The 26,987-nt window shown below is 42.6% G+C and overlaps 1 protein-coding gene across 1 annotated transcript in view; it reads right to left on the reverse strand.

Annotated features, from left to right (window-relative positions):
- Positions 1-9,958: 9,958 nt before the first annotated feature.
- The window catches only part of SH2D4B (SH2 domain containing 4B), a 567,882-nt gene continuing 550,853 nt past the window's right edge, over positions 9,959-26,987 (reverse strand). The window contains exons 7-8 of the mRNA XM_077259355.1: positions 13,475-13,695; positions 9,959-10,395 (exon numbers count right to left, since the gene is read on the reverse strand). Of these exons, the coding sequence (XP_077115470.1) occupies positions 10,303-10,395; positions 13,475-13,695 (314 nt within the window). The 3' untranslated portion in view covers positions 9,959-10,302. The remainder of the gene's footprint in view (positions 10,396-13,474; positions 13,696-26,987) is intronic.

Here is a 26,987-nt window from a genome sequence, read left to right on the forward strand (position 1 = left end):
AATGCCAGACCTCATGTGGCTGGAATGTGTCAGCAGTTCCTGCAAGATGAAGGCATCGAAGCTATGGACTGGCCCGCCAATTCCCCAGACCTGAATCCGATTGAACACATCTGGGACATCATGTCTTGCACCATCCACCAACGTCACATTGCACCACAGACTGTCCATGAGTTGGCGGATGCTTTAGTTCAGGTGTGGGAGGAGATCCCTCAGGAGACCATCCGCCACCTCATCTGGAGCATACCCAGGCATTATAGGGAGGTCATACAGGCATGTGGAGGCCACACACACTATTGATCATCATTTCCTTGTCTTGAGGCTTTTCCACTGAAGTTGGATCAGCCTGTAACTTCATTTTCCACTTTGATTTTGAGCATCCATTCCAACTCCAGACCTCCACAGGATATTAGTTGTGATTTACGTTGATAATTTTTAGGTTTTTACTTCTTCTCAACACATTCCACTATGTAATGAATAAAGATTTACAACTGGAATATTTCATTCAATGATATCTAGGATGTGGGATTTTAGTGTTCCCTTTATATTTTTTGAGCAGTGTATATTAGCCACAAACTATTCAAAATATAAACTTATTAGCCCCACATTTACTATAATCTCCGCCACCCAATAAATATAAATTGAAGACTATGTGCCTATGTTGCCTTTTTGTTGCTTTTTCCTCACACAGATTTGTTGTGGAAAATAACAGTACAGGAAAAGTGAATGAGATCCCTGAAGTCTCATGCACACGCTGCTTATTGTGATAGCATGTGCTGCATTCTGGTTTCCTTCCTGGGATAGTATGTGCCGCATCCTGGCTTCCTTCCTGGGATAGCATGTGACGCATCCTGGCTTCCTTCCTGAGATAGCATGTGCCGCATCCTTGTTTCCTTCCTGGCATAGAATGTGCCGCATCCTGGTTTCCTTCCTGGGACAGAATGTGCCGCATCCTGGTTTCGTTCCTGGGATAGCATGTGTCACATTCTGGTTTCCTTCCTGGGAAGCATGTGCCGCATCTTGGTTTCCTTCCTGGTATAGCATGTGCCGCATCCTGGATTCCTTCCTGGCACAAAATGTGCCCCATGAGTGTTTCCTTCCTGGCATAGAATGTGCTGCATCCTAGTTTCCTTCCACACATATAATGTGCCCCATCTTGGTCCATTTCTTGGCATAATGAGCCATATCCTGATCCAGTTCCTTGGATAATTTGTCCTGTTCTTCTGCAACACATGAAAAAAAACTATTCTTCTCACCTTCCTCCGCTCCCACACCACGCAACGTACTCTTCTGTAGCCGACGCAGGAGCTGCCAGCTGACTTCGGCATCCCCACTATGGCGCATGACATCACTGCCATGTGTCCCCAGTCATGGGCACACCGAGGTCAGCTGCTGACCTCTGATTGATGCAGCGCAGGGAGCCGGCGGATCCCCTGCGGTGTAATATCTTTCAGCTGAATGTGCGGTTGCGGATGTACATCCAGCTGAAAAATTTGTTGGTGCCAGAGGGCCTCCCTTCATCTTTGGGCCCGATGCAGCTGCAGCTGCAATTTGTCCGCCTCTGGGATAACCTCAATATTTACCTTTACACAAACTGTCTACAGTATTTCCATACATAAATTAGGGGGCTTTAGACATTGTGGGGTGACTTTTTGAGACTAGCATTAGGCAAAAGGGACATACAGTGGTTGCCTTTATCAATGAGCCAGTATATACCTCTATATTTAATACACAAGTGGAATATACTCATAAAATACACATCTGTGTACTATATTGTTTGTGTGCACATATTATATAGAATTATACTGTATATATTAAGTGCAGCAATACAAAATACATAACAGGAGGACGGCTGGGGTCATTGGTCACTCTGAGCCTGGAGATATTGCATCAGTAATGGCAGGAGGCATCTGGGGTCAGTGATTACAAGCAGTGAATTAGTGCCTGTGATGCAGCTCCCTGCTGTCTGATCGGTGCAGGATCAGGTTTCTCAGCCACTCACTGCACCGACCAGGAAGCAAAGAGCACACAGTCACTAAGGCTACTTTCACACTAGCGTCGGGCTCGGCCCGTCGCTGTGCGTCGGGCCGACGTTCCCAACGCTAGCGTTGTCTCCGCCGCCAACGGGGGCAGCGGATGCATTTTTCCAGCGCATCCGCTGCCCCATTGTGAGGTGCGTGGAGGTGCGTGGAAGTTCGTGGAGGTGGGGGCGGAGTTCCGGCCGCGCATGCGCGGTCGGAAAAAGCGGACCGTCGTGAACAAAAAACGTTACATGTAGCGTTTTTTGCTCCCGACGGTCCGCCACTGCACGACGCATCCGTCGCACGATGGGTGCGACGTGTGGCAATCCGTCACAATGCGTCGCTTCATGTTAATCAATGGTAAAAAAACGCATCCTGCAAACACTTTTGCAGGATGCGTTTTTTCGGCAAAACGACGCATTGTGACGGAATGCAGTTAACGCTAGTGTGAAAGTAGCCTAAGTCACTGCTGTCATGGACACACTGCCTCCTGACACTGCTGCTCTGCGGATAGTAACCAGCAGCAGATTTAACTCCCGGCCATCCCTCACCTTGTGCTCCAAGAGAAGAGGCCTTGAGGTCTGTAGCAGCTGCAGGAGACACGCTCTGCACAGGATGGATGCTGGAGCAGCAGGCATGTGACAACAAGCAGAGAGGACCCAGACGAGGAGCTTCGCAGACCAGCTCAGCGTGTGTGCACAAGGGACGCTATGGAAGTTTGCAATCAAACTAACTTCCATAGCCTCCCTTGCAGGGGCCTGGCTAGGCAGTAAATAATGTATTTACTGCCTAGCCACGCACGCCCCTGCAAGTGGAACTGAAAGCAATGCTGCGATTCTCCTGACCTGCATCATCATAGAGCCAGCAGCAGCATCAAGAGGAGAGGAAGTGGCCCCCTACAGCGTCTGCTGCAGATTGCAGGGCCCTCTCATAACGGCAAATGACTCAGGGACCGGCCCCCTTCCTCTCCACTTACTGGAGATGCTGCCGCTGGCTCTATGACAGAACAAGACATTTCAGCAGCTGATCGGGCCCCCTCTCCTTCGGGGCCCCTGTGCAGCTGCACAGGCTGAACCGGCGGTATGTCCGCCCCTGAGTTAGAAGCTGACTGGGTTGGAACCAGGCAACATCCTGTGGCAGGGGGTGTTGCAAGGGAAAGATTCAGGGGGGTCCCTGTCAGGGGTGGAATTCTGACAGAGGCCTAGCGAACAAGACAGAGCGTTAAGGAACCGCGCCTGCACTACATTGCGGCGGTATCTCAAGAAAGGACAAGAAGCGAGGTTTATTGTGAAGAGTGAGAAACGAGATCACAGCAAAAAGGAGATAACACCAGTAGGAGTCGTGCTGTAAGATCGAGGCAACATCCTACTGAGGCGCGTAGCCGGTGGCCGGAACGCCGAGGAAGTATTGGGCTCCAAGCATTACTTCAAACCAATGGCAGGACAGTTAATTATAGGTTGGCTGTCTCACCTAAATCACCTAAGCCGACTTACGGGGCAACTGTGGGAGAGGGGCGTCACTAGGGTCCCGGAAAAACTCCAGGCCTACCCGTCATACGGGTGCGTCCTAGCCATATTTTATGGGGGACGGAGAAGAACATCAGAACAGATATAAGTTTTGAGAAAGAACATCAGAAACAGACACAACAGTTGTGAGGACTATCCCGGGGTGCTCAGCAGGGAAGTACTACAACACACAGGCGCTAGAAGGTAGGCACAGATTTCCACCTGCAAAGGGAACTCTGGAAGTGCCATCGGACCGGCCGGTCTCAGCCAGCCCTGTTAGCAGTACTCTGGATTGAAGATCTTGAAGCCTTCAGTAAAGAGGTAAAGAGACTGCAACCCTGTGTCCTCATTATTCACCGCGACCCACACCACGCACCACCATCACATCTTTCATTGGACGCCCCTTAGCAGGGTCACGGACCGGGTCTAGCCACCGTGACGACCCCAAGACCAAGACAGAGAGGCCCGGTACCGAGTACCCCACGGGCCTGCGTCTGGGGGCACTCCATAAGCTCTTATGGTCAGCAGGGTCTTCTCTATCTTATGTGGAGTGTAAGCTCGTATGGTTTGTGGGGTCATCTCTCTCTCCTGTAGAATGTAATCTCTTTTGGTGAGCAGGGTCCTCTCTTTTTCTCCTGTACAGTATGAAAATGTATTTCTGAGCAATTACAAGCTTTCCAGCTTCACTATGGAGCTCAATGTTTCTAAGAACCACAACCTGAGATGGCAAGATCTAACAGACTTGCAGTAGTTTGGCACTTTAAAGGGAAGGTGCCATGAAAATGTTTTTTTTACCAACAATTGAAAAAAGTGAAAAGCATTAATATTTGAACTTAAAAAAATATATCATTTATTATTAATGAAGTAAAAAATTAAAATATTTTTTTATAGTTTGACATTTACATTTTTAACCCCCTCATGACCTTGGGATTTTCAGTTTTTCCGTGTTCGTTTTTCGCTCCCCTCCTTCCCAGAGCCATCATTTTTTTTATTTTTCCATCAATATGGCCATGTGAGGGCTTATTTTTTGCGGGACGAGTTGTACCTTTGAACGACATCATTGGTGTTAGCATGTCATGTACTAGAAAACGGGAAAAAAATTCCAAGTGTGGTGAAATTGCAAAAAAGGTGCAATCCCACACTTGTTTTTTGTTTGGCTTTTTTGCTAGGTTCACTAAATACTAAAACTGACCTGATATTATGATTATCCAGGTCATTTCGATTTCATAGACACTAAACATGACTAGGTTACGTTTTATCTAAGTGGTGAAAAAAAATTCCAAGCTTTGCTATAAAAAAAAAAAAAAAATTGTGCCATTTTCAGTTACCTGTAGTGTCTCCATTTTCCGTGATCTGGGGTTGGTTGAGGGCTTATTTTTTGCGTTCCAAGCTAACGTTTTTATTGATACCACGTTTGTGCAGATAAGTTCTCTTGATCCCCCGTTATTGCATTTTAATGCAATGTCGCGGCGACCAAAAAAAACGTAATTCTGGGGTTTTGAATTTTTTTCTCGCTACGCCATTTAGCGATCAGGTTAATTAATTTTTTTATTGATAGATTTGGCGATTCTGAACACGGCGATACCAAATATGTGTAGGTTTGATTTTTTTATTGTTTTATTTGAATGGGGCGAAAGGGGGGGTGATTTAAACTTTTATATTTTTTTTATTTTTTTCAAATTTTTTTTACTTTTTTTTAACTTTTGCCATGCTTCAATAGCCTCCACAGGAGGCTAGAAGCTGGCACAACTGGATTGGCTCTGCTACATAGCAGCGATCATCAGATCCCTGCTATGCAGCAGAAATGCAGGTGTGCTATGAGCGCCGATCACAGGGTGGCGCTCACAGCTAGCGGGGATCAGTAACCATAGAGGTCTCAAGGAGCATCGCTGACCCCCGATCATGTGACGGGGTCGGCGATGCGCGCATTTCCGGCTGCACGGCCGGAAGCGGTAGTTAAATTTCACTGTCGGCGTTTGACAGCGGCATTTAACTACTTAATAGTGGCGGGTGAATCGTAATTTCACTCGACGCTATTGCGGGCACATGTCAGCTGTTCAAAACAGCTGATATGTCCCGGCTTTGATGCGGGCTCACCGCCAGAGCCCCCTTCAAAACGCGGCTTCTGACCTCGGACGTACTATCTCGTCTGAGGTCAGAAAGGGGTTAAACACAAGGGGATCAGCTTCTAATTATTTAATATGTGTAATGTGTGACCCTGCTCCATCTACAGGGTGGGCTATTTATATGGATACACCTAAATAAAATGGGAATGGTTGGTGATATCAACTTCCTGTTTGTGGCACATTAGTATAAGGGAGGGGGAATCTTTCAAAATGGGTGGTGACTATGTCAGTCATTTCGAAGTTGGCCATTTTGGATCTAAGTTTATGTTTTTCAATGAGAAGAGGGTCATGTGACACATCAAACTTATTGATAATTTCATAAGAAAAACAATGGTGTGCTTGGTTTTAACCCCTTAATGATCGCCGATATGCCTTTTAACAGTGGTAGTTAAGGGTACTTAAACCACAACGTTGTTAATTAACAGCTCTGTGGAAAAGTGTATAGGTCCCCCCAGAGTCAGATTTTCTCTGGGGTCTCAGTTGCCAGGGGTAACCGAAACACCAGAGAACATGATTCGGGTCGGTTTTTACTGACCCCGGGGTTGTGATCGTCGTTATCACAGTATAACAGTGGCCGCAAAAAAAAAAGTCAGATTTTGCATTGAATTTCTCCACTGATGTGATCACACATCAGAGGGGAGAGAAATAGGGTCCCCCGAGCCCACCATGGTACAATATGTACTGAAAAAGCTGTCTCCTGGTTCCCGGCCCTCCTCCTTCTCCTCCGGCAGAAAGAAAATGGTGGGTGCATGTGCAGTGCGCCCGCCAAGATCTGCCAGCCAGCACCCATCAACCAATGAGAATTTTTTCATTGGCTGCTGGGTTTTGAACATGATTGGGGTCAGTTTTTACCAACCCCCCAGTCTCCAGTCCCCCTTCTTCTCCTCTGGCAGAAAGAAAATGGCCGGCAGTGCGCCCGTCAAGATCTGCCGGCTGGCACCCGGCAACCAATGAGAACTGACTCCAACTATGATCGGCTAAATAAATTGAGACCCCTAATTTCCCTCCTAAAACATCATTTCTAAATTCCTATACCCCAGAGCAAAATGTGACAGTCGACGTGTCCTTGAAGAGCTACAAGGGCCATCTATCATTCTGCCAATTTATCCCCTTCAAGCATGCCAAATACGGCATAAAATTATACAAAACTTGCGAGAGCTCATCAGGGCACACTTCCACCTTCCTAATTTATGAAGGTAGGGACCACCAAATAAACACCCCAAACTGCCCCCAGACAATTGGCATCCCAGGCAATATTGTCTGGGAGCTAATGATGCCCTTTCTCCATCAAGGGTACCATGTGTATACGGACAATTATTACACGAGCATCCCCCTATATAAATCCCTCCATGCAGCAAATACTGTGGGGCAGTCAGGAAAAACAGAGTGGAGTTTCATTCACAGTTGGTGTCCAGACATTTGGAGAGGGGGGCGTCATTCTCACTCGCAAGTGACCAACTTCTTGCAGTGAAGTGGAATGACAGGAAGGACGTCTACATGCTGACCACACTGCATGCGGACACCACTGTAACAGTTAGAGAGAGGGGTGCCACCAGGTTCAAGGAAAAAAAGGTCTGCGTCACTATAACATATATATGAGTGGCATAGACTTGTCAGACCAGGTTCTGCAACCATACCTGGTCAAGAGGAAGACCAGGGCCTGGTACAAAAAGGTGGCAATCTACCTTATTCAAACTGTCACATACAACAGTTTTGTCCCGTACAAAAAGTCCCAAGGACCACTTGTGTTCCTGCAATTTCAGGAAAAAATTGTAGAGGGCCTCATATTTGAGTCAATGGCACCAGGGGAAGCCTTCAACTCTGAGGATTCCCGGAGACTTGTTGTGCCCCATTTTCCTCACTTTTCCTCACCCTGTCCCTGTCACTCCTACCTAAAGGTATCCTCAAAAAAGATGCAGAGTTTGCAGAAAGCATGGCAGACGGAGTGATTTCCGGTTCTATTGCCCCACATGCCCATCCCAACCAGGCCTTTATATCTCCCCCTGTTTTGAGACCTACCACACCACCTACAATTATTAGTTGTTTTTTTTTTTCAAATTTTTTTATTTTCTGCTTAGTGGCCCCAGTAGAACAATTTGGAACAATTAATCTATCTATATAATCGTCTAAGGGGTACTTCCGTCTGTTTGTCTGTTTGTCTGTCTGTAACAGAAATCCCATGTTGCTGATTGGTCGCGGCCGACAGGCTTAGTCCGGCCATGAATTGGCCCCTCCCTACTCTCATCCAGTCAGTGCCCCTTCCCTACTCCCCTTCAGTCAGTGCCAGTGTGTCACCCCATCCCGGACCAACTTTTTACTATTGATGCTGCCTATGCAGCATAAATAGTAAAAAGATATGTTAAAAATAATTAAAAAAAATAAAAAATTGTGCTATTCTCACCTTCCGACGTCCACCGATGCGCGCGATGTTGCCGCCAGCTTCCGTTCCCAGTGATGCATTGCAAAATTACCCAGGTGACTTAGTGGTCTCGCGAGAGCGCTAAGTCATCTGGGTAATTTCGCAATGCATCACTGGGAATGGAAACTGGCGGCAGCATCGCGCGCATTGGCACAGCTTCGCTGGACGCCGGAGGGTGAGTATATAACTATTTTTTATTTTAATTTTTTTTTTAACAGGGATATGGTGCCCATACTGCTATGTACTACATGGGCTGTGTTATATGCTGTATGGGCTGTGTTATATACTACGTGGCCTGTGTTATATACTGCATGGGCTGTACTATATATTACATGGGCTGTGCTATATATTACGTGGGCTGTGTTATATACTACATGGCTGCTATATACTACGTGGCTGCTATATACTATGTGGCTGTGCTATGTACTACATGGCTGTCTGTGTTACGTGGGCTGTGCTATATACTACGTGGGCTGTGTTATATACTATGTGGCCTGTGTTATATACTGCATGGGCTGTGTTATATACTACGTGGCTGTGTTATATACTACGTGGCTGTGCTATTTACTACATGGGCTGTGCTATATATTATGTGGGCTGTGTTATATACTACATGGCTGCTATATACTACGTGGCTGTCTGTTATGTGGGCTGTGCTATATACTATGTGGGCTGTGTTATATACTGAGTGGGCAATGTTATATATTGCATGGGCTGTGTTACATACTGCCTGGGCAGTGTTATATACTGCATGGGCTGTGTTATATACTATGTGGCCTGTGTTATATACTATGTGGGCTACATACTGCCTGGGCAGTGTTATATACTGTGTGGGCTGTGTTATATACTATGTGGCCTGTGTTATATACTACGTGGGCTGTGTTATATACTGCATGGGCTGTGCTATATATTACATGGGCTGTGATATATATTACGTGGGTTGTCTTATATACTATGTGGCTGCTATATACTACGTGACTGCTATATACTACGTGGCTGTGCTATATACTACGTGGTTGTCTGTGTTATGTGGGCTGTGCTATATACTATGTAGCTGCTATATACTATGTGGCTGCTATATACTATGTGGCTGTGTTATATACTACGTGGCTGTGCTATATACTATGTGGCTGTGTTATATACTACGTGGCTGTGCTATATACTACGTGGCTGCTATATACTACGTGGCTGTGCTATATACTACGTGGCTGTCTATGTTATGTGGGCTGTGCTATATACTAGGTGGCTGCTATATACTATGCGGCTGCTATATACTACGTGACTGTGTTATATACTACGTGGCTGTGCTATATACTACGTTGCTGTGCAATACACTACGTTGCTGTGCTAAGCGCGACGTACATACATACATACATATTCTAGAATACCCGATGCGTTAGAATCGGGCCACCATCTGGTAAAGACTATTTTACTTAGTAGATCCCATTTTACCCCATTTCACCATTAAAATTATGAATAGCAAAGTAGCAAATTATTTTGAAAATTGGCACATTTCATGACAGAGCATTTTATTCTAAAAAAAAAAAAAAAAAACAGTTTAAAATATGTGAACAATTGTTTTTTCAAAACCGGATACTCAACTGGATTTTTGGATATTGAACTGTACTTTTGTATAAATGGTTTCATCCATGTAATCTGCTGCAATCAACCTTAGTTTAATTAAATAAGATACAGAAAAAATATCAAAGTGATGGCAGTTGCCAAGTACTTCTTTGAAAACTAAGAATGATTTAAAATTTATAAGTTTCAATATATCATTGACGTCATGGTATTCTCAGAAGCTTGCTTCTAACACTCTGTGTTGCCCTCTAACTCCAGATAACTAATGCATAAATAGGAATGGAATATATTTCATTTTAGATACTCAGTAGACTATAAATTACAAATTCTTATCAATAGTACATGACATAAAATTATGTTAAATAATGGATACATGCAAAATAAGAACAAAGTGGAGACAAACCGAATAGGGAAATATGCTTTAATGTGGAGCAGTTGAACATTTGTCTTTTAAGTGTTCCCCATAACTCCTCGGTAAATATAAAGGTCATTATATTAAAAGCATAGAAATAAAAGAAAGTGGAATTTAAAATATCTGACAAAATTGACACTCTCCAACACATAAAAATTGTCCTTATTTTTCAAATATTAGTGGACTGAAATTAATATTATAATTCGTGAACCGTGCTGTCAGACTATAAATGTCAGCGGCTTCATCCAAATAATATACTAAAGTCAGGTGGGGAATGTGCTTGTCCACATGGTTCCACTAGCAGTTCTCCTCCAGAACTTGTAATGACTTCCTCCTGACAATGGATAAAAAAGTTACAACTATAAATGGTAAATACATAAACTATAATAGTTGCACAATATGTCAGAATCAGAAAAATTTCAGAGAACACAATGTGACACAAATTAAATTGATTCTAAAGAAATATGAAAAAGGGGTATTGCCATTTGTTGATAAACCCAACAATGTGAAAAAGGTGCTCATGAAAACCAGTGCATAGTAGTAAATGGTTTGATCCCACCAAATAATAAATAATGTATTGTAACTAGTGATGAGCTAGTGTGCTCAGATAAGGTGTTATCCTATCACGCTCGTTTGCTTGTACAGTATCTTCGGCGTGCTGGAATACTATGCTTGAGTCACCATGGCTGCATGTCTAGCGGCTGTTCGACAACCGCAACACATGCAGGGATTGCCTGTTAGGCATTTCATGCAGCTGTTGAACAGCTGCTAGACATGCAGCCATGGCGACTCGAACATAGTATTCGAGCATGCCGAAGATACCCTATTAGCACATGAGTACTCAGATAACACCTTATATGGGCACACTCACTCATCACTAACTATAATCAAATTTCCAAGACTATATCTATGATGTCCAGAAGCATGTAGGGGAGCTATCATGTTAATGTTGGTCATGCCCCCTGTGTTTGCTCCCACCACTACAAGGGCAGTACCCGAGTGTAGGACTGCCACAAATGTTGTTCAGTCATCCAAATATTCTCACAACCCACTTCTTCCTCTATCATGTGAATATGTCAGGGGATATACTGGAGAATAGACTTGGGGAACATGGGTCATCAAGACCATAGCAGAAAACATGCAGATTGCTGCACTAACTGGAGAAATTGAGGGCAGTGCTTCACTCAGCACGTCTCTTGGTGGGGCCTGATGACCAAGGCTCCCCGATAATCTATTTTCATTTTAAGCCCCCTTGCAGGAAATTCCCCGGTGAGTAATTATGATAGATGAAGAAACATGTTGGGAAGATATTTAGGGTACTGAATAAGCTTTAGTGGCAGCCCTACACTTAGGCTTATTGGGGCAGGATTAAATGCTTGTGTGGCACAACAGGGAGGTTTAGGCAATGTATAGACCAATATGAACCTTCTAGACCGCCAACATTCTCCTAGACATCACAGATCTATTCTGGGATATTCTGTGGATATACCATAAATTTCAGAGATGGAATGGAGACTCAAATGAGAAATAGTCTTCTCAAAGTGTCAGTAAAGAGACGAAAAGCACTTAATAGCTTCCAATTTCTATGTCAAAGTTGTGGGAAAGTGTATTCTCACAAATCACCTACATATTAGAAAGTCCTCAGGACATGAACTATTGGGGTTCCTTATGTGCAGGTTTGCAATAGGAGATACAGGTGCTTCTCACTAAATTAGAATATCAACAAAAAGTTAATTTATTTCAGTTCTTCAAAACAAAGTGAAACTCTTATATTATATAGAGTCATTACAAACAGTGATCTATTTCTAGTGTGTATTTCTGTTAATGTAGATGAATATGGCTTACAGCCAATGAAAACCCAAAAGTCATTATGTCAGTAAATTAGAATAATTAACAAAAGCACCTGCAAAGGATTCTAAGTGTTTAAAAAGGTCCCTTAGTTTCAATAGGCTCCACAATCATAGAAAAAGATTTGTGAGTTGACAGATGTCCAGAAGGCATACTACAAGGAGGGTAAGTCACAAATGGTCATTGATAAAGAAGCTGGCTGTTCACAGAAAGCTATATCCAAGCATATGAATGGAAAGTTGAGTGGAAGGAAAAAGTGTGGTATGAAAAGGTGCATAAGCAACCCGGATAACCGCAGCCTTGAAAGGATTGTTAAGAAAAGGCAATTCAAAAATTTTTTTTGCGGGGGATTCACATGAAGTGGACAGCTGCTGGAGTCATTGCTTCAAGAGCCACCACCCACAGATGAATCCAGGACATGGGCTACAAGTATCACATTCCTTGTGTCAAGCCACCCATGACCAATAGACAATGCCGGAAGCATCTTAACTGGGCCAAGGCGAAAAAGAACTGGACTGTTGCTCAGTGGTCCATGGTGTTGTTTTCAGATGAAAGTAAATTTTGCATTTCATTTGGAAATCAAGGTCCCAGAGTCTGGAGGAAGAATGGAGAGGCACACAATTCAAGCTGCTTAAGGTCCAGTGTGAAGTTTCCACAATCAGTGATGTTTGGGGAGCCATATCATCTGCTGGTGTAGGTCCACTGTGTTTTATCAAGACCAAAGTCAGCGCACCCATAAACCAGGAAATTTTAGAGCACCTCATGCTTCCCTCTGCAGACAAGCTTTTTGGAGATGGAAATTTCATACTCCAGCAGGACTTGGCACCTGTACACACTGCCCAAAGTACCAATACCTGGTTTAGAAACAACAATATCACTGTGTTTGATTGGCCAGCAAGCTCACCTGACCTTAACCCATAGAGAATCTATGGGGTATTGTCAAGAGGAAGATGAGAGACACCAGACCCAACAATGCAGATGAGGTGAAGGCTGCAATCAAACAAGCTGGGCTTCCATAACACCTCAGCAGTGCCACAGGCTGATCGCTTCCATGCCATGCAGCATTGATGCAGTAACTGTTGCAAAAGGAGCCCTGACCAAGTATTGAGTGCATTCACTGAACATACATTTCAGTAGGTCAACATTTTGGAGTTTAAAATAATGTTTCAAGCTGGTGTTATAAAGTATTCTAACTTACTGAGATAATGACTTTTGGATTTTCATTGGCTGTAAGCCATAATTATCAACATTAAAAGAAATAAACACTTGAAATAGATCACTCTGTTTGTAATGTCTCTCTATAATATATGAGTTTCACTTTTTGTATTGAAGAACTGTAATAAATTAACCTTTCAATGGTATTCTAATTTATCAAGGAGCACTTATGTCATAACCTAATTACCAGACCTTATTAGATACACTAAACTTATTTACATAAAATTATCGATTAACTACTAAAATCTCAATTATAGATCTAACAGCATCTATGGATATTAGAATGACTCGATATTTTGATTACATTTCCGTTTCAAATGCTCTCTAATCTCTTTATTTTAAACAAGTACCTTGTGAAAATCAATGAGATCAGTAAGAGTTGCGTGTCGGTTTGGATCAACCCCTAGAAAACTGTAGAAATCTCCTGAAGCATCGACTAGAAAATGTTTGAAACCAGTCTGATGTCGGTAAGACAAAGCGTAGCCCCAAATTTTCTCACTAACACGAACAAGGAAGGAGCCCTCAGGCATATTCATCAGCAACTTTTCTGCCGATTCCCGGCTTATTATACCTGATGAAATAAAATAAGAATTAGGCATGCACATCCTGTATCATTAACATGCAAATGATTTTCTGAGGTCTGGCAAGAAAATTTACTGTGTCCAGGAATTACTCTCAAAAGAACATTATATTGACTTCTATGCTATCCATTCAGTAATCAATTTATCAATGGAAATAATAATGCCCAATATTAATGCTATATGTAGGCTTTATTGATGAGCCAGTATGCTCATTACTCGCGTTTCTCCGAGCATTCTCGGGTGGTCTCTGAGTATTTCGGCATGCTCAGAGATTTAGTTCATGTTGCATGATATGCGGCTGCTAGACAGCTTGAATACATGTGGGCATTGCCTGTTTGATAGGTAACCCCCACATGTATTTAAGCTGTCTATCAGCTGCAAATCATGCAGCTGCCTCGACATAAACTAAATCTCCGAGCACTCTGAAATACTTGGAGACCACCCAAGCATGCTTGGAGAAACCCGAGTAACGATCATACATCACTAGTAGGCTCCAATGTATGAAGATCATCAAAGTTCCATCTCTGGTATAAAAAATAAAGTAGATCTTATACATAAAAGGGAGAAATAATTTAGGTATAATTTGCATAGTAAAGCTTAATACATAAAGACATGTTTGAAAAACACGGGTACATTTTTCAATGGTCTTAATCTGGGTCTGAAACAAAAAGGGATCTTTGCTATGACCAATATTTGTTCCTCACAGCAGATTGGTAAGGCTGTGAATATACATACATATTTTTTTCCTGCAAATCTAAGGTTTGAGACAATTTCTATCAACATTGTACTTTGAATACACACTATTTACTTCATGAAATTGAAAAATTATATCAAAGAAAAGTCCTAATTCCACGAACAAACCCTCTAATCCATGTGTAACACTTCTAAAATAATAGATTTAAACAAAAATTGCCAGGTATCTTATTTTACCTTGGCAATGATGAAGTGATATTAGAATCATTTATAAACATTAATTTTATTGATATTTATTGTACCAAAAACAGATTTAAGACCTGAAAGAGTGCTGAAGAAAAAAAAGTGAGATACATGGGTTCTAATAGTATGCAAGCACAAAAGTCAGGCCCGATCCAAATAAATTGATATAAAAACCAACATTTACAGAATCATGCAATATGTGCTACCAGGATATACAAATAAATGAATAGCATACTGTACCAATGAAAATCAATAACCATGTGTAAAAATTCCCCTGGCAATAACAGTATAATATAAACAACAGACTATTCGTAATGATTATTCATTACTGCAATATCTTCCAAACAGACATGGGCGAACCCGAACAGTAAAATTCGGCGTAAGCACTGAACACCTACTGTTCGGACACGGACACCGAACACGGACTTCCCCAGGAAGTCTGTGTTACTACTCGGGTTTGGCTGCCCGAACACCAGGTGTTTGTCACGATGTCATGTGCACGGCAGCGTGGCAAACATAGCTTCTGATCTGCAGTGAAACCATTCCCGCCGGTAAGAGAGCCGCGGTTCTCACGCTGTCCAAAGACAACGTGAACGCTCAGCTGTGATCGGAGAGCAGGAGTTTTTCTCACGGTGCTAGCACGGATGTCACTGAGGTCACAGCAGTTCAGCCCTGGGAACGGATCCTCAGTGACTGGAAGTAACCTCGATGATGTCACCACCTGTCACTGAGGCTGGTCTCACAGCAGTTCAGTCTCCACCATTGGTTCTCAGCCTGGAAGGTTGCATTTTGGCACCATCCAGGTTGAAAACCATTTTTCCCCCAGACATGGATTACGGCGTGGGACAGAATGATTGAGAGGTGAGGGATATTGAGGGATAACTGTTTGATATTTTTAAATAAAAAATGAAAACCATGTTTTGTTGTATTTCTAATAAAGGATTTTTGTCACAAAATACAATGAATCAACGGGGGGTCAATCAGCGGACAGCACAACAAACACACACTGGGATGGAAAAGGGGTAAGGAAAGTGCTACCAATAGGGAAATGAGGGATGGACACCACCAGAGCTCAAACCTGAGCTTGTCCCTGCACTCCCCTAATGCCCTAAGTGAGTTCTTCCGCACACTGCCATCAGGAACCTCATCCCTTGCTGTCACCTCACACTGCCCTGGCTAGTGCACTGGCCGGCAAGGGCGTTAGCCTCACCACTGTAGATGATACAACACATTGGATAGTGACAAACACGAGAGGGACAAGGAATAGACACAACACTTAGCTTCCAGACTCCACTGCTAAGCTCCCCACTGCAGTCGACACAGAAACAGTACTCCATACTCAAGAAGTAGCTGACACCAGAGATCTGCAACTGCATGGCTGGTCTCCATAGAGAAACTCTATCACCAACAGTCAGCTGATGCATCAGGTGACCATTTAAAGGATGCGGGAGTGGTCATCACTCTCATCAGCTGACCTAGTCTCTCTGCAGCAGGCTTCCAGCAAGGGAAACTAACATTAACCCCCACTGGTCCTGAAAGGAAAAAAAGCTACATTTAAAACCTAGTGGAACCAGAGCTGTCATTCATCCAAAATTGGATCGTAACAACTTTATTCTGGCTGTGTCTTTATTTACAATACAACTGTAGGATTACTAATGGACAGGTGTCTTATAGACGCCTCTCCATTACTAAGCTGTGGGCTTGATGTCACTTGACAATACAAAGGTGACATCAACCCCACAAATATTAACCCCACTTGCCACTGCTACAGCGCAAGTGGGAAGAGTCGGGCAAAGTGCCAGATTTGGCTCATCTAGTTGGCTTTTCTGTGCAGCAGTGTGCTGCTATTTTTAGGCTAGGGGGGGGGGCAATATCCATGGCCCCTTACCAGCTTAGGGATTCTAGCCCCCAGCTGTCTGCTTTACCAAAGCTAGTTGTCAAAAATGGGGGGACCCCACGCTGTTTTTTTAAATTATTTATTTAAATTACTAAAAAATATTGTGTTGGGACCCCTCTATTCTTGATAACTAGCCTTGTTGAAGCTGACAGCTGAGGGTTGCATCCCCAGCTGTGAGTTTTGACTGGATGGTAACAAAAATACAGGGAAACCCATGCCGGGGATTTTTTTAATAATTATTTATTGACAGAGCAGGAGTGGCTGATGAATGCTCCCATCCACCACTCCTGCTCTTACTGTTATTAGCAGCAGCAGGTGTTGGATGATGGAAGCAGTTGTCCATCAGCTGACACCAGTGACTGGAGGTAAACTTTATACCTCCCATCACAGCTGAGACAGCGTGGGAACCGCGTCTCTCTGACCGGCGGGGATGGTTTCACCGCCGATCAGAAGCTGTTTGCTGTGCTGTCGTGCACATGACAGCAAAGCAAACACTGGATGTTCGAGACCCCCATTCAAGTGAGTGTGGTCTGGGTTCAGATTTGGGTCCAGGTACTGTTCTGGTACCCGAACCCGCACTTTTAGTTACTGTTCGGCCAACTCGCCGAACCCAAACATCCAGGTGTCAGCCCACCTCTAATTCCAAACACTCATCATGTTGTTGATTTTATGTTGAATAATAAATGACAGGACAGATGACATAAGGTGCATATTGTAGAATATAACCAATTACCAATCAACCACTTGCAGGTGCAAGAACATGGATACTACTTGCTGCTGTTTTTTATTTTTGGTGTTAATGAGGGAGCCTTTACCTGATGATGTAAATGCTATTGATGGTATCATAAGAGTCACATTCCTCTGTCCCAATGCGCGTTTACCCCAACTTCTTCTGTGGCATGTCAGGGCAGGGGGCGTCATGGTGTCATTGTTTAAAGACCTTGGCAAGCCAAATGGAACTGAGATGGCATGGCAGCTGATGAGATTTACCTGCTGGTAATGCAGTGCATGCACTAGCCTGGCACAGCTTGTAATTCTAATGGTGACTTGAGAACCGTGGTCACGAGATCCATCCCAAGATCCACCCTACCTTTGATCTGTGATGGAGGTGTGGAGTTCACTAAAGTCTGCAGTATCTCAAGTCTGATTGAGCTTGCGGCCGGCGCATGCGCAGCACCACAACGATTTGTGGTGTGGGGGTATAGCCTCAAGATCATTCAAAAGGGATACCACAGAGCTAAAGAAAACTTCTAGAGATCTTCTATATAAGAACCAGCAACAAGGAAAAAAATCTTCTGCAGATGACCAGGTACCATTTATTATGGATTTCCACAGCCAATGACACGAATGTAAAGATATTATTAAAAAAAACATTGGAACATCTTATTCACAGACCCAATAATCAAAAAGATTCTTTTACCTACTTCATCACCTGTGGCAAGACATTCGTGTAATCTACGTAATACTCTTGTCAATAGCCATTATGATTTAATGAAACAAAAAAACAGATGGAAACAGAGAATAGAAGATTCAGCCCCTGCAGGCTATGTAAAGCCTATGCAAATGTGATAAAAATCAACACTTTTAAAAATAATGACGGCTCCAGAACTTTTGCGATGAGAATATACATACATACATGCATTTCATGGTCCACTGAGAGAGTGATATATCATGCTGAATGCCATAGCAAAAAACTATATATAGGTTTAACCAGGAAGGTTTAAAAATCAGGGTTAGGGAGCACTGTTGAGAAGTTGAAAAGGCCAAAATCATGATGGGTGATACCGCCTTCAAACCACCCCCAAATATTTTAAGAAATTCTACAAATGCAATCCAAATTTGTCAAAAATCAAAGGAATAGATGTTGTGACCATGGGCTTCAGATGGGGAGATTTGGGAAAACCGGAAAACCTTAGCAAAACAAGTAAGCAAATAGATCTATAGGCTAGGCACACTGGTACTGCAAGGCTTATATGAACATTTGGTGTTTGTGGCCTTTTGTCTACATTGAGGGAAAGTAATCGGCTTACTCACTGCCCTAGCCCTGCTGCGTTGTCTACAGGCATATCCCTCCTACTACTTCCTGCTTTCTGTGTGTGTGTGTGTGTGTGTTACCATGCTTTCCCATTCTTAAAGGGGCAGTGCACACATTTTGCTAAATGCTCTCAGCCTGTTGCTGAGAGGAGTTTAGCATAAGCAGTACACCTGCAAGATAGTTCCTAGACAATAGCTGGGAGGCACAGAATCATAGAATATTAAAGTTGGAAGGAACCTCAAGTGTCATCGTGTAAAATCCCTGCTCAATGCAGGATTCACTAATCCATCTCAGACAGATGTCTGTACTCTCCTCATAGGACATACTTTGCAGTCCACTCACCAACCTGGTAGCTCTTCTCTGAACTTGCTCCAGTTTTTCAATTTCTTTTTTAAAATGTAGTTACACAGTATTACTGATGAGGCTTGACCAAAGAGGAGTAGAGGGGATAATAATTTCACATGGTCTAAGCTCTATGGTTCTATTAATAAGTATTAGAAACTTGTTTGCCTTTTTTGCTGCTGCCTTACACTGTTGACTCATGTTTAGTCTGTGATCTATTAGTATACCCAAGTCTTTTCAGAGGTGATGTTGCTTATTATATTCCTCTTATTCTTTAGATGTAACTTTCGATTTTCTTGCCCAGATGTAGAATCTTGCATTTCTTCCTGTTAAATATCATTCTATTAGTCGCTGCCATTGTTCAAGCTTATCTAGATCCTTCAGAATCCTATCCCTGTCTTCTCAAGTGTTATCTATCCTTCCTAGCTTTGCATCATCTGAAAAAGTGATCAGTTTACCTTCAGTTCTCTTATCTAGATCATTTATAAAAATGTTGAACAACACTGGAGCCAAGACAAAGCCTTGTGGTACCCCACTTAAAACACTCTTCCAATTGGATATGCAACCATTTTATACCACTCTGAATACGATCACTGAGCCAGTTATTAATCCACCTAACCATAACCTTGTCAATCCCATACATTTTTTCAATAAGCATAGTATGAGATACTTTATTAAATAATTTGCTGAAGTCAAAATATACTATATCTGCCGCATTTCCTTGATCCACATAGACAGTGATTCCATCATAGAAGGAAACTAGATTAGTCTGGCATGACTTATTTGCTACAAGCCCATGCTGGCTCTGGTTAATTACAGTATTCTTATCCAAGTATTTGCATACATGCTGTTTAATAATTTGTTTAACCCCTTGGTGAGCAAGCTAATTTTTACAATTCTGACCACTGTCAATTCATGAGTTTATAGCTCTGGAATGCTTAAACATCCACTGATTCTGAGAAAGTTTTTTCATGACATATTTTACTTCATGCTAATGGTAAAATTTCATCGATATGAATTGAATTTATTTATGAAAAAAAACTTAAATTTGCCAAATATTTTGAAAATTTTGTAATTTTCAAACTTTTAATTTTTGTGCCCTTAAACTAGTCATGTCACACAAATTAGTTAATAAATAACATTTCCTACATGTCAAATTTACATTTTTTGAAAAATAATATTTTTTTGTTAGGACGTTATAAGGGTTAAAAGTTGACCAGCGATTTCTCATTTTTCCAGCAAAATTTGTAAAACCATTTTTTTAAGGTCCACCTCACATTTGAAGTGAGATTAGTGGGTCAATATAAAATAAAATATCCAAAAGTGACACCATTCTAAAAAACTGCTCACCTCAAGGTGCGCAAAACCACATTCAAGAAGTTTATTGACCCTTTAGGTACTTAACGAGAACTAAAGAAATGTGGAAGGAAAAAATTAAAATTTCATGTTGTGATGTTTCCTGATGAAGAAGTCTTAGAACTTTGAAACTTGTTAAATAAAACCATATTTTATACTGATAATACACCTGGACTTCCAGTTATTCACCAGCACATAGTAAATCCACATTTCACAAACTTTTTTTTTTTTTGCCTTCGGTTGGTCACTATTGGACCTGTGGATTTTCTGCAGCAAATACTTCTAAAAATTAAGTATTAGCTCTATCTGGTGAGTACAATTCAATCATATTAAACCATTTGTATCCCGAATAAGACCCTATTTGCGCTATTTTCTCCAGCAGCACTCATTAGATCATATTAGAGGAGAGAGAAATAAATTGAAAATTGTACTTTAAAAAAAAAAAAAAATGGTGATCACAAGACAGGGGACGGTAAAAACCAACCTGAATCATGTTCTCCAGGGTCTCGGCAACCCCCTGTAGCCGAGACCCCGGTGATTTTCCGACGCTGGGGTATGCTATACAGTTATTTCTCTAAAAAGCGGCACTGAGTAATAAGTACCCTTAACTGCCGCTGTTAAAAGGCATATCAGCGGTTGTTAAGGGGTTAAAGATATTTCCTGATCTAGAAGTAAGTCTCACTGGCCTGTAATTTCCTGGAAAAATAGGAAAGTCAGCTCGCTTGAATGGGGACTCCTCCACATCTATCCCCACATGAAATTGATAGAGCAACCAGTATATGTAGAACAAAATAGAACATGAATCCAGCGGGAAGTAGTCATGTTGAATAAAATTTAAAATATTTATCGTTCCAAAATATAAAATTATTGATAAAAAAATTAAAGGTGAACAACTACAGCATATTACAGCCTCATGCACAAAGAATAGCATTTAGCCTGCGAGTTTCGACATCCGTCTTATTCTGCAAAATCTCCCATTCTTCTTGGACATTTCTGTCCTTTAGAACATCCAGCCATTGGACCTTTCATACCCTCTTTCTGAGTCCATTAAAATCTGCCTTTCTGAAGTCCAACTTTAAAGTGTGAGTCCTTGCTGATCATCCTCCTCTTGTAATCCAAAATACGAGAATAGCATGATCACTGTTCCCTAAATTCCCACCTTTACTCCTGCTAGTGAGTTGTAAAGCCCCCTGGTGCCAGTGTGGCCAGAGCATGAATGCTATGTCTTCGTCCAGGTGTAGTGGTCAGGGGCCAGGGCGGTAGTCATGGCTGACAGTAATCCCTTTATCACTCTCTAGCCTTCCCCCACCATACAAACATGTATATTTTTCCGAGTACCTCGGTGCTGTTTCTCAGTGCCATCTAAACTTGCCCATTACAGGGATGTGTTCCTCACAGATGGTTCCACAAAATAAGAGTCACAGTCCCGTTCCAACTTTTCAACATCATCTCTTTTACCCAGCTGTTGTGAGTTTGGTTTTTGGGCTCCCCCGGTGGTCACTGGTGGTACTGGACTTGTGTGCTTCACTTTTTCTGTTCACCTGTTTCCATCAGGATATGGGTGTATCCTATTTAGCCTTGCTGCTCAGTTATTCTAGTGCCGGCCATCAATGTAACCAGAGCCTTTCTGTTGCATGTTCCTTCTTCTAGACTACTATCAGCTAAGTTGGACTCTTAGTCCTAAGTTTGTTTTGCATTTTTGTTCCAGTTCAGTTATGTTATTTTTCTGTAGCTGGAAGCTCTTGTGGGCCGAAATTGCCACTCCGGTGTCATGAGTTGACACATGAGTCTTAAAGTAATTTCGGGATGGTACTTTAATAGGGTTTTCAGCTGACCGTGAAGTTCCCTATTGTATCTTCTTGCTATCTAGTAAGCGGACCTCGCTTTGCTGAACCTACCTTCATACTGCGTATGTCTTTTCCTCTGAACTCACCGTCAATATATGTGGGGGGCTTCTGTCTCCTTTTTGGGGGAATTTCCCTAGAGGTAAGCCAGGTCTGTCTTTTCCTCTATTAGGGTTAGTTAGTCCTCCGGCTGGCGCTAGGCGTCTAGGGATAAAACGTAGGTACGCCACCCGGCCACTGTTAGTTGTGTGGTAGGTTTAGCTCACGGTCAGCTCGAGATTCCATCACCCAAGAGCTGTTCTGTTATTTATGTTCTCTGACGTTCCCTTGCCATTGGGAACCATGACAGTATGGCCGGCCCAGTGTTAAAACCGTTGGCAGAAGAAAGGAGAGAAAAAGAAGTCTGCAGATTTTTTTTTTTTTTTCCTCTGAGCTTGCTCTATAGTTGACTTAGTTGCATTTCTGCTCTAATTGCAGCCTTTGTCTCTCTCTCCTTCTAATCCTTGAATGGCTCTGATCTCACCTGATTAAAATGGATCCTCAGAGTTTGGCTACAGGTTTGAATAATCTTGCTACGAAGGTTCAAAATTTACAGGATATTGTTATTCATGCTCCTATATCTGAACCTAGAATTCCTATACCAGAATTTTTCTCCGGGGATAGATCTCGTTTCCTGAATTTCAAAAATAATTGTAAATTATTTCTTTCCCTGAGATCTCGCTCCGCTGGAGATCCCACACAGCAGGTTAGGATAGTAATTTCCTTGCTGCGGGGTGACCCTCAAGACTGGGCATTTGCATTGGCACCCGGGGATCCTGCGTTGCTCAATGTGGATGCATTTTTTCTGGCTTTGGGGTTGCTTTATGAGGAACCTAACTTAGAGATTCAGGCTGAAAAAGCCTTGATGGCTCTATCTCAAGGGCAAGATGAAGCTGAAATATACTGCCAAAAATTTCGTAAATGATCTGTGCTTACTCAGTGGAATGAGTGCGCCCTGGCGGCGAATTTCAGAGAGGGTCTCTCTGATGCCATTAAAGATGTTATGGTGGGGTTCCCTGCACCTACAGGTCTGAATGAGTCCATGACAATGGCTATTCAGATTGATCGGCGTTTGCGGGAGCGCAAACCTGTGCACCATTTGGCGGTGTCTTCTGAGAAGGCTCCAGAAAATATGCAATGTGATAGAATTCTGTCCAGAAGCGAACGGCAGAATTTTAGGCGAAAAAATGGGTTGTGCTTCTATTGTGGTGATTCAACTCATGTTATATCAGCATGCTCTAAACGTACAAAAAAGGTTGATAAGTCTATTTCAATTGGCACTTTACAGTCTAAGTTTATTCTGTCTGTGACCTTGATTTGTTCATTATCGTCAATTACCGCGGATGCCTATGTCGACTCTGGCGCCGCTTTGAGTCTAATGGATTGGTCCTTTGCCAGGCGCTGTGGGTTTGATCTAGAGCCTCTGGAAGTTCCTATACCTCTGAAGGGTATTGACTCTACACCATTGGCTAGTAATAAACCACAATACTGGACACAAGTGACTATGCGTATGAATCCAGACCATCAGGAGATGATTCGCTTCCTTGTGTTGTACAATCTACATGACGTTTTGGTGCTCGGATTACCATGGTTACAATCTCATAACCCAGTCCTTGACTGGAAAGCAATGTCTGTGTTAAGCTGGGGATGTCAGGGGGCTCATGGGGACGTACCTTTGGTTTCCATTTCGTCATCTATTCCCTCTGAGATTCCGGAATTTTTATCTGATTATCGTGATGTTTTTGAGGAGCCTAAGCTTGGTTCACTACCTCCTCACAGAGATTGCGATTGTACCATAGATCTGATTCCGGGCAGTAAATTTCCAAAGGGTCGTTTATTTAATCTATCTGTACCTGAACATGCTGCTATGCGAGAATATATTAAGGAGTCCCTGGAAAAGGGACATATTCGTCCTTCTTCATCTCCCTTAGGAGCCGGTTTTTTCTTTGTATCTAAAAAAGATGGCTCTTTGAGGCCGTGTATTGATTATCGACTCTTGAATAAAATTACAGTCAAATATCAGTATCCTCTGCCGCTGCTGACTGATCTGTTTGCTCGAATAAAAGGGGCTAAGTGGTTCTCTAAGATTGATCTCCGTGGGGCGTATAATTTGGTGCGAATTAAGCAGGGGGATGAGTGGAAAACCGCATTTAATACGCCCGAGGGCCATTTTGAGTATTTAGTAATGCCTTTTGGTCTTTCAAATGCCCCTTCAGTCTTTCAGTCCTTTATGCATGACATTTTCCGTGAATAATTATTTGGATAAATTTATGATCGTGTATCTGGATGATATTTTGATTTTTTTGGATGACTGGGATTCTCATGTCCAACAGGTCAGGAGGGTTTTTCAGGTTTTGCGGGCTAATTCCTTGTGTGTGAAGGGTTCTAAGTGTATTTTTGGGGCGGTCTTGTCGCAGAAAAGTTCCGACTGCTCCGTGATGAGACCTTGTGTGTTCTTTTCTCAAAAATTTTCGCCCGCCGAGCGAAATTATGATATTGGTAATCTGGAGCTTTTGGCTATGAAGTGGGCTTTTGAGGAGTGGCTTCATTGGCTTGAGGGGGCTAGACATCAGGTGGTGGTATTGACCGATCACAAGAATTTGATTTATCTTGAGTCTGCCAGGCGCCTGAATCCTAGACAGGCGCGCTGGTCGTTGTTTTTCTCTCGGTTTAATTTTGTGGTCTCATACTTACCAGGTTCTAAAAAGGTGAAGGCGGATGCCCTTTCTAGGAGTTTTGAGCCTGATTCCCCTGGTGATTCTGAACCTACAGGTATCCTTAAGGATGGGGTGATATTATCTGCTGTTTCCCCAGACCTGCGACGGGCTTTGCAGGAGTTTCAGGCGGATAGACCTGATCGTTGCCCGCCTGGTAGACTGTTTGTTCCTGATGATTGGACCAGTAGAGTCATCTCGGAGGTTCATTCTTCTGTGTTGGCAGGTCATCCCGGGATCTTTGGTACCAGGGATTTGGTGGCTAGGTCCTTCTGGTGGCCTTCCCTGTCTCGAGATGTACGAGTTTTTGTGCAGTCTTGTGATGTTTGTGCTCAGGCCAAACCTTGTTGTTCTCGGGCTAGTGGATTGTTGTTATCTTTGCCTATTCCGAAGAGGCCTTGGACTCACATCTCTATGGATTTTATTTCTGATCTCCCTGTTTCTCAGAAAATGTCTGTCATCTGGGTGGTGTGTGACCGTTTTTCAAAGATGGTTCATTTGGTGCCCTTGCCTAAGTTGCCTTCCTCATCCGAGTTGGTTCCTCTGTTTTTTCAAAATGTGGTTCGCTTGCATGGTATTCCAGAGAATATCGTTTCTGACAGGGGGACCCAGTTCGTGTCTAGATTTTGGCGGGCGTTCTGTGCTAGGATGGGCATTGATTTGTCTTTTTCGTCTGCGTTCCATCCTCAGACTAATGGCCAGACTGAGCGAACTAATCACAACTAATCACAACTAATCACAACCAATTTTAAAATTTTAAAATGCGCGCGTGTCCAGCCTCCCGGCTTGTGATTGGTTGATCGCGACGCAACCAATCACAAGCCGGGACGTCACGGGAGGCTGGACACGCGCCCATTTTAAAATGCGCGCGTGTCCAGCCTCCCGTGACGTCACGGCTTGTGATTGGTTGCGTCTCCCATGTGACTGCGACGCAACCAATCACAAAGCCGGGACGTAATTTTAAAATCCTTAAGGACCTGAAATTACGTCACGGCTTGCTGTGATTGGTTGCGTTGCCCATGTGACTGCGACGCAACCAATCACAACGCCGGAACGTAATTTTAAAATCCTGAAGGACCTGAAATTACGTCACGGCTTGCTGTGATTGGTTGCGTCCCGGCCACATGGTCGGCACGCGACCAATCACAAGCCGGGACTTCAGTAAAGGAAAGAAAAGCGCGAATTTTAAACAAAGAACGCTGCCGCTTCCCTCGGTAAGGTGCAGGCTGCGTCGGAGAGGTGAGTATAGCAATATTTTTTATTTTAATTCTTTCTTTTACACATTAATATGGTTCCCAGGGCCTGAAGGAGAGTTTCCTCTCCTTCAGACCCTGGGAACCATCAGGAATACCGTCCGATACATGAGTCCCATTAACTTGTATTGGTATCGGGTATCGGTATCGGATTGGATCCGATACTTTGCCGGTATCGGCCGATACTTTCCGATACCGATACTTTCAAGTATCGGACGGTATCGCTCAACACTACATGTGAATACAATGGTTAGAAAAAAAAAAAAAAAAAAAATTCCTTTCTTGGCGCTTCCGGAAGACAAGGATGATTTGAAGGTTGAGATAATTTGCTCAATACCAAATTTATTAGGACACTTTAATAAGAACAAAACAACGCGTTTCAGCCCACAACGGCCTTCATCAGGTATTATATGTGCTTTTAAAAATGTTTTAAAATAATGTTATCTTTATAGACTGGTGACTCCTAATACATAGCAGGGGTGTGCCTGAATTAATTGGGATTAACACTCCACGCCAAGTGAGTCAGTGTGATCTTCAACCAATCCTGGTGTATCAAATGTTATAATGGTATAATAAAAAAAAATATAATAATTACACATATATATATATATATATATATATATATATATATATATATATATATATATATATATATATACATACATATACATATATATATATGTGTAATTATTATATATTTTTTTTATTATACCATTATAACATTTGATACACCAGGATTGGTTGAAGATCACACTGACTCACTTGGCGTGGAGTGTTAATTCAGGCACACCCCTGCTATGTATTAGGAGTCACCAGTCTATAAAGATAACATTCTTTTAAAACATTTTTAAAAGCACAAATAATAC

The sequence above is a fragment of the Ranitomeya variabilis genome, chromosome 4 (assembly GCF_051348905.1).
Source record: "Ranitomeya variabilis isolate aRanVar5 chromosome 4, aRanVar5.hap1, whole genome shotgun sequence".
Taxonomy (NCBI): Eukaryota; Metazoa; Chordata; class Amphibia; order Anura; family Dendrobatidae; genus Ranitomeya; species Ranitomeya variabilis.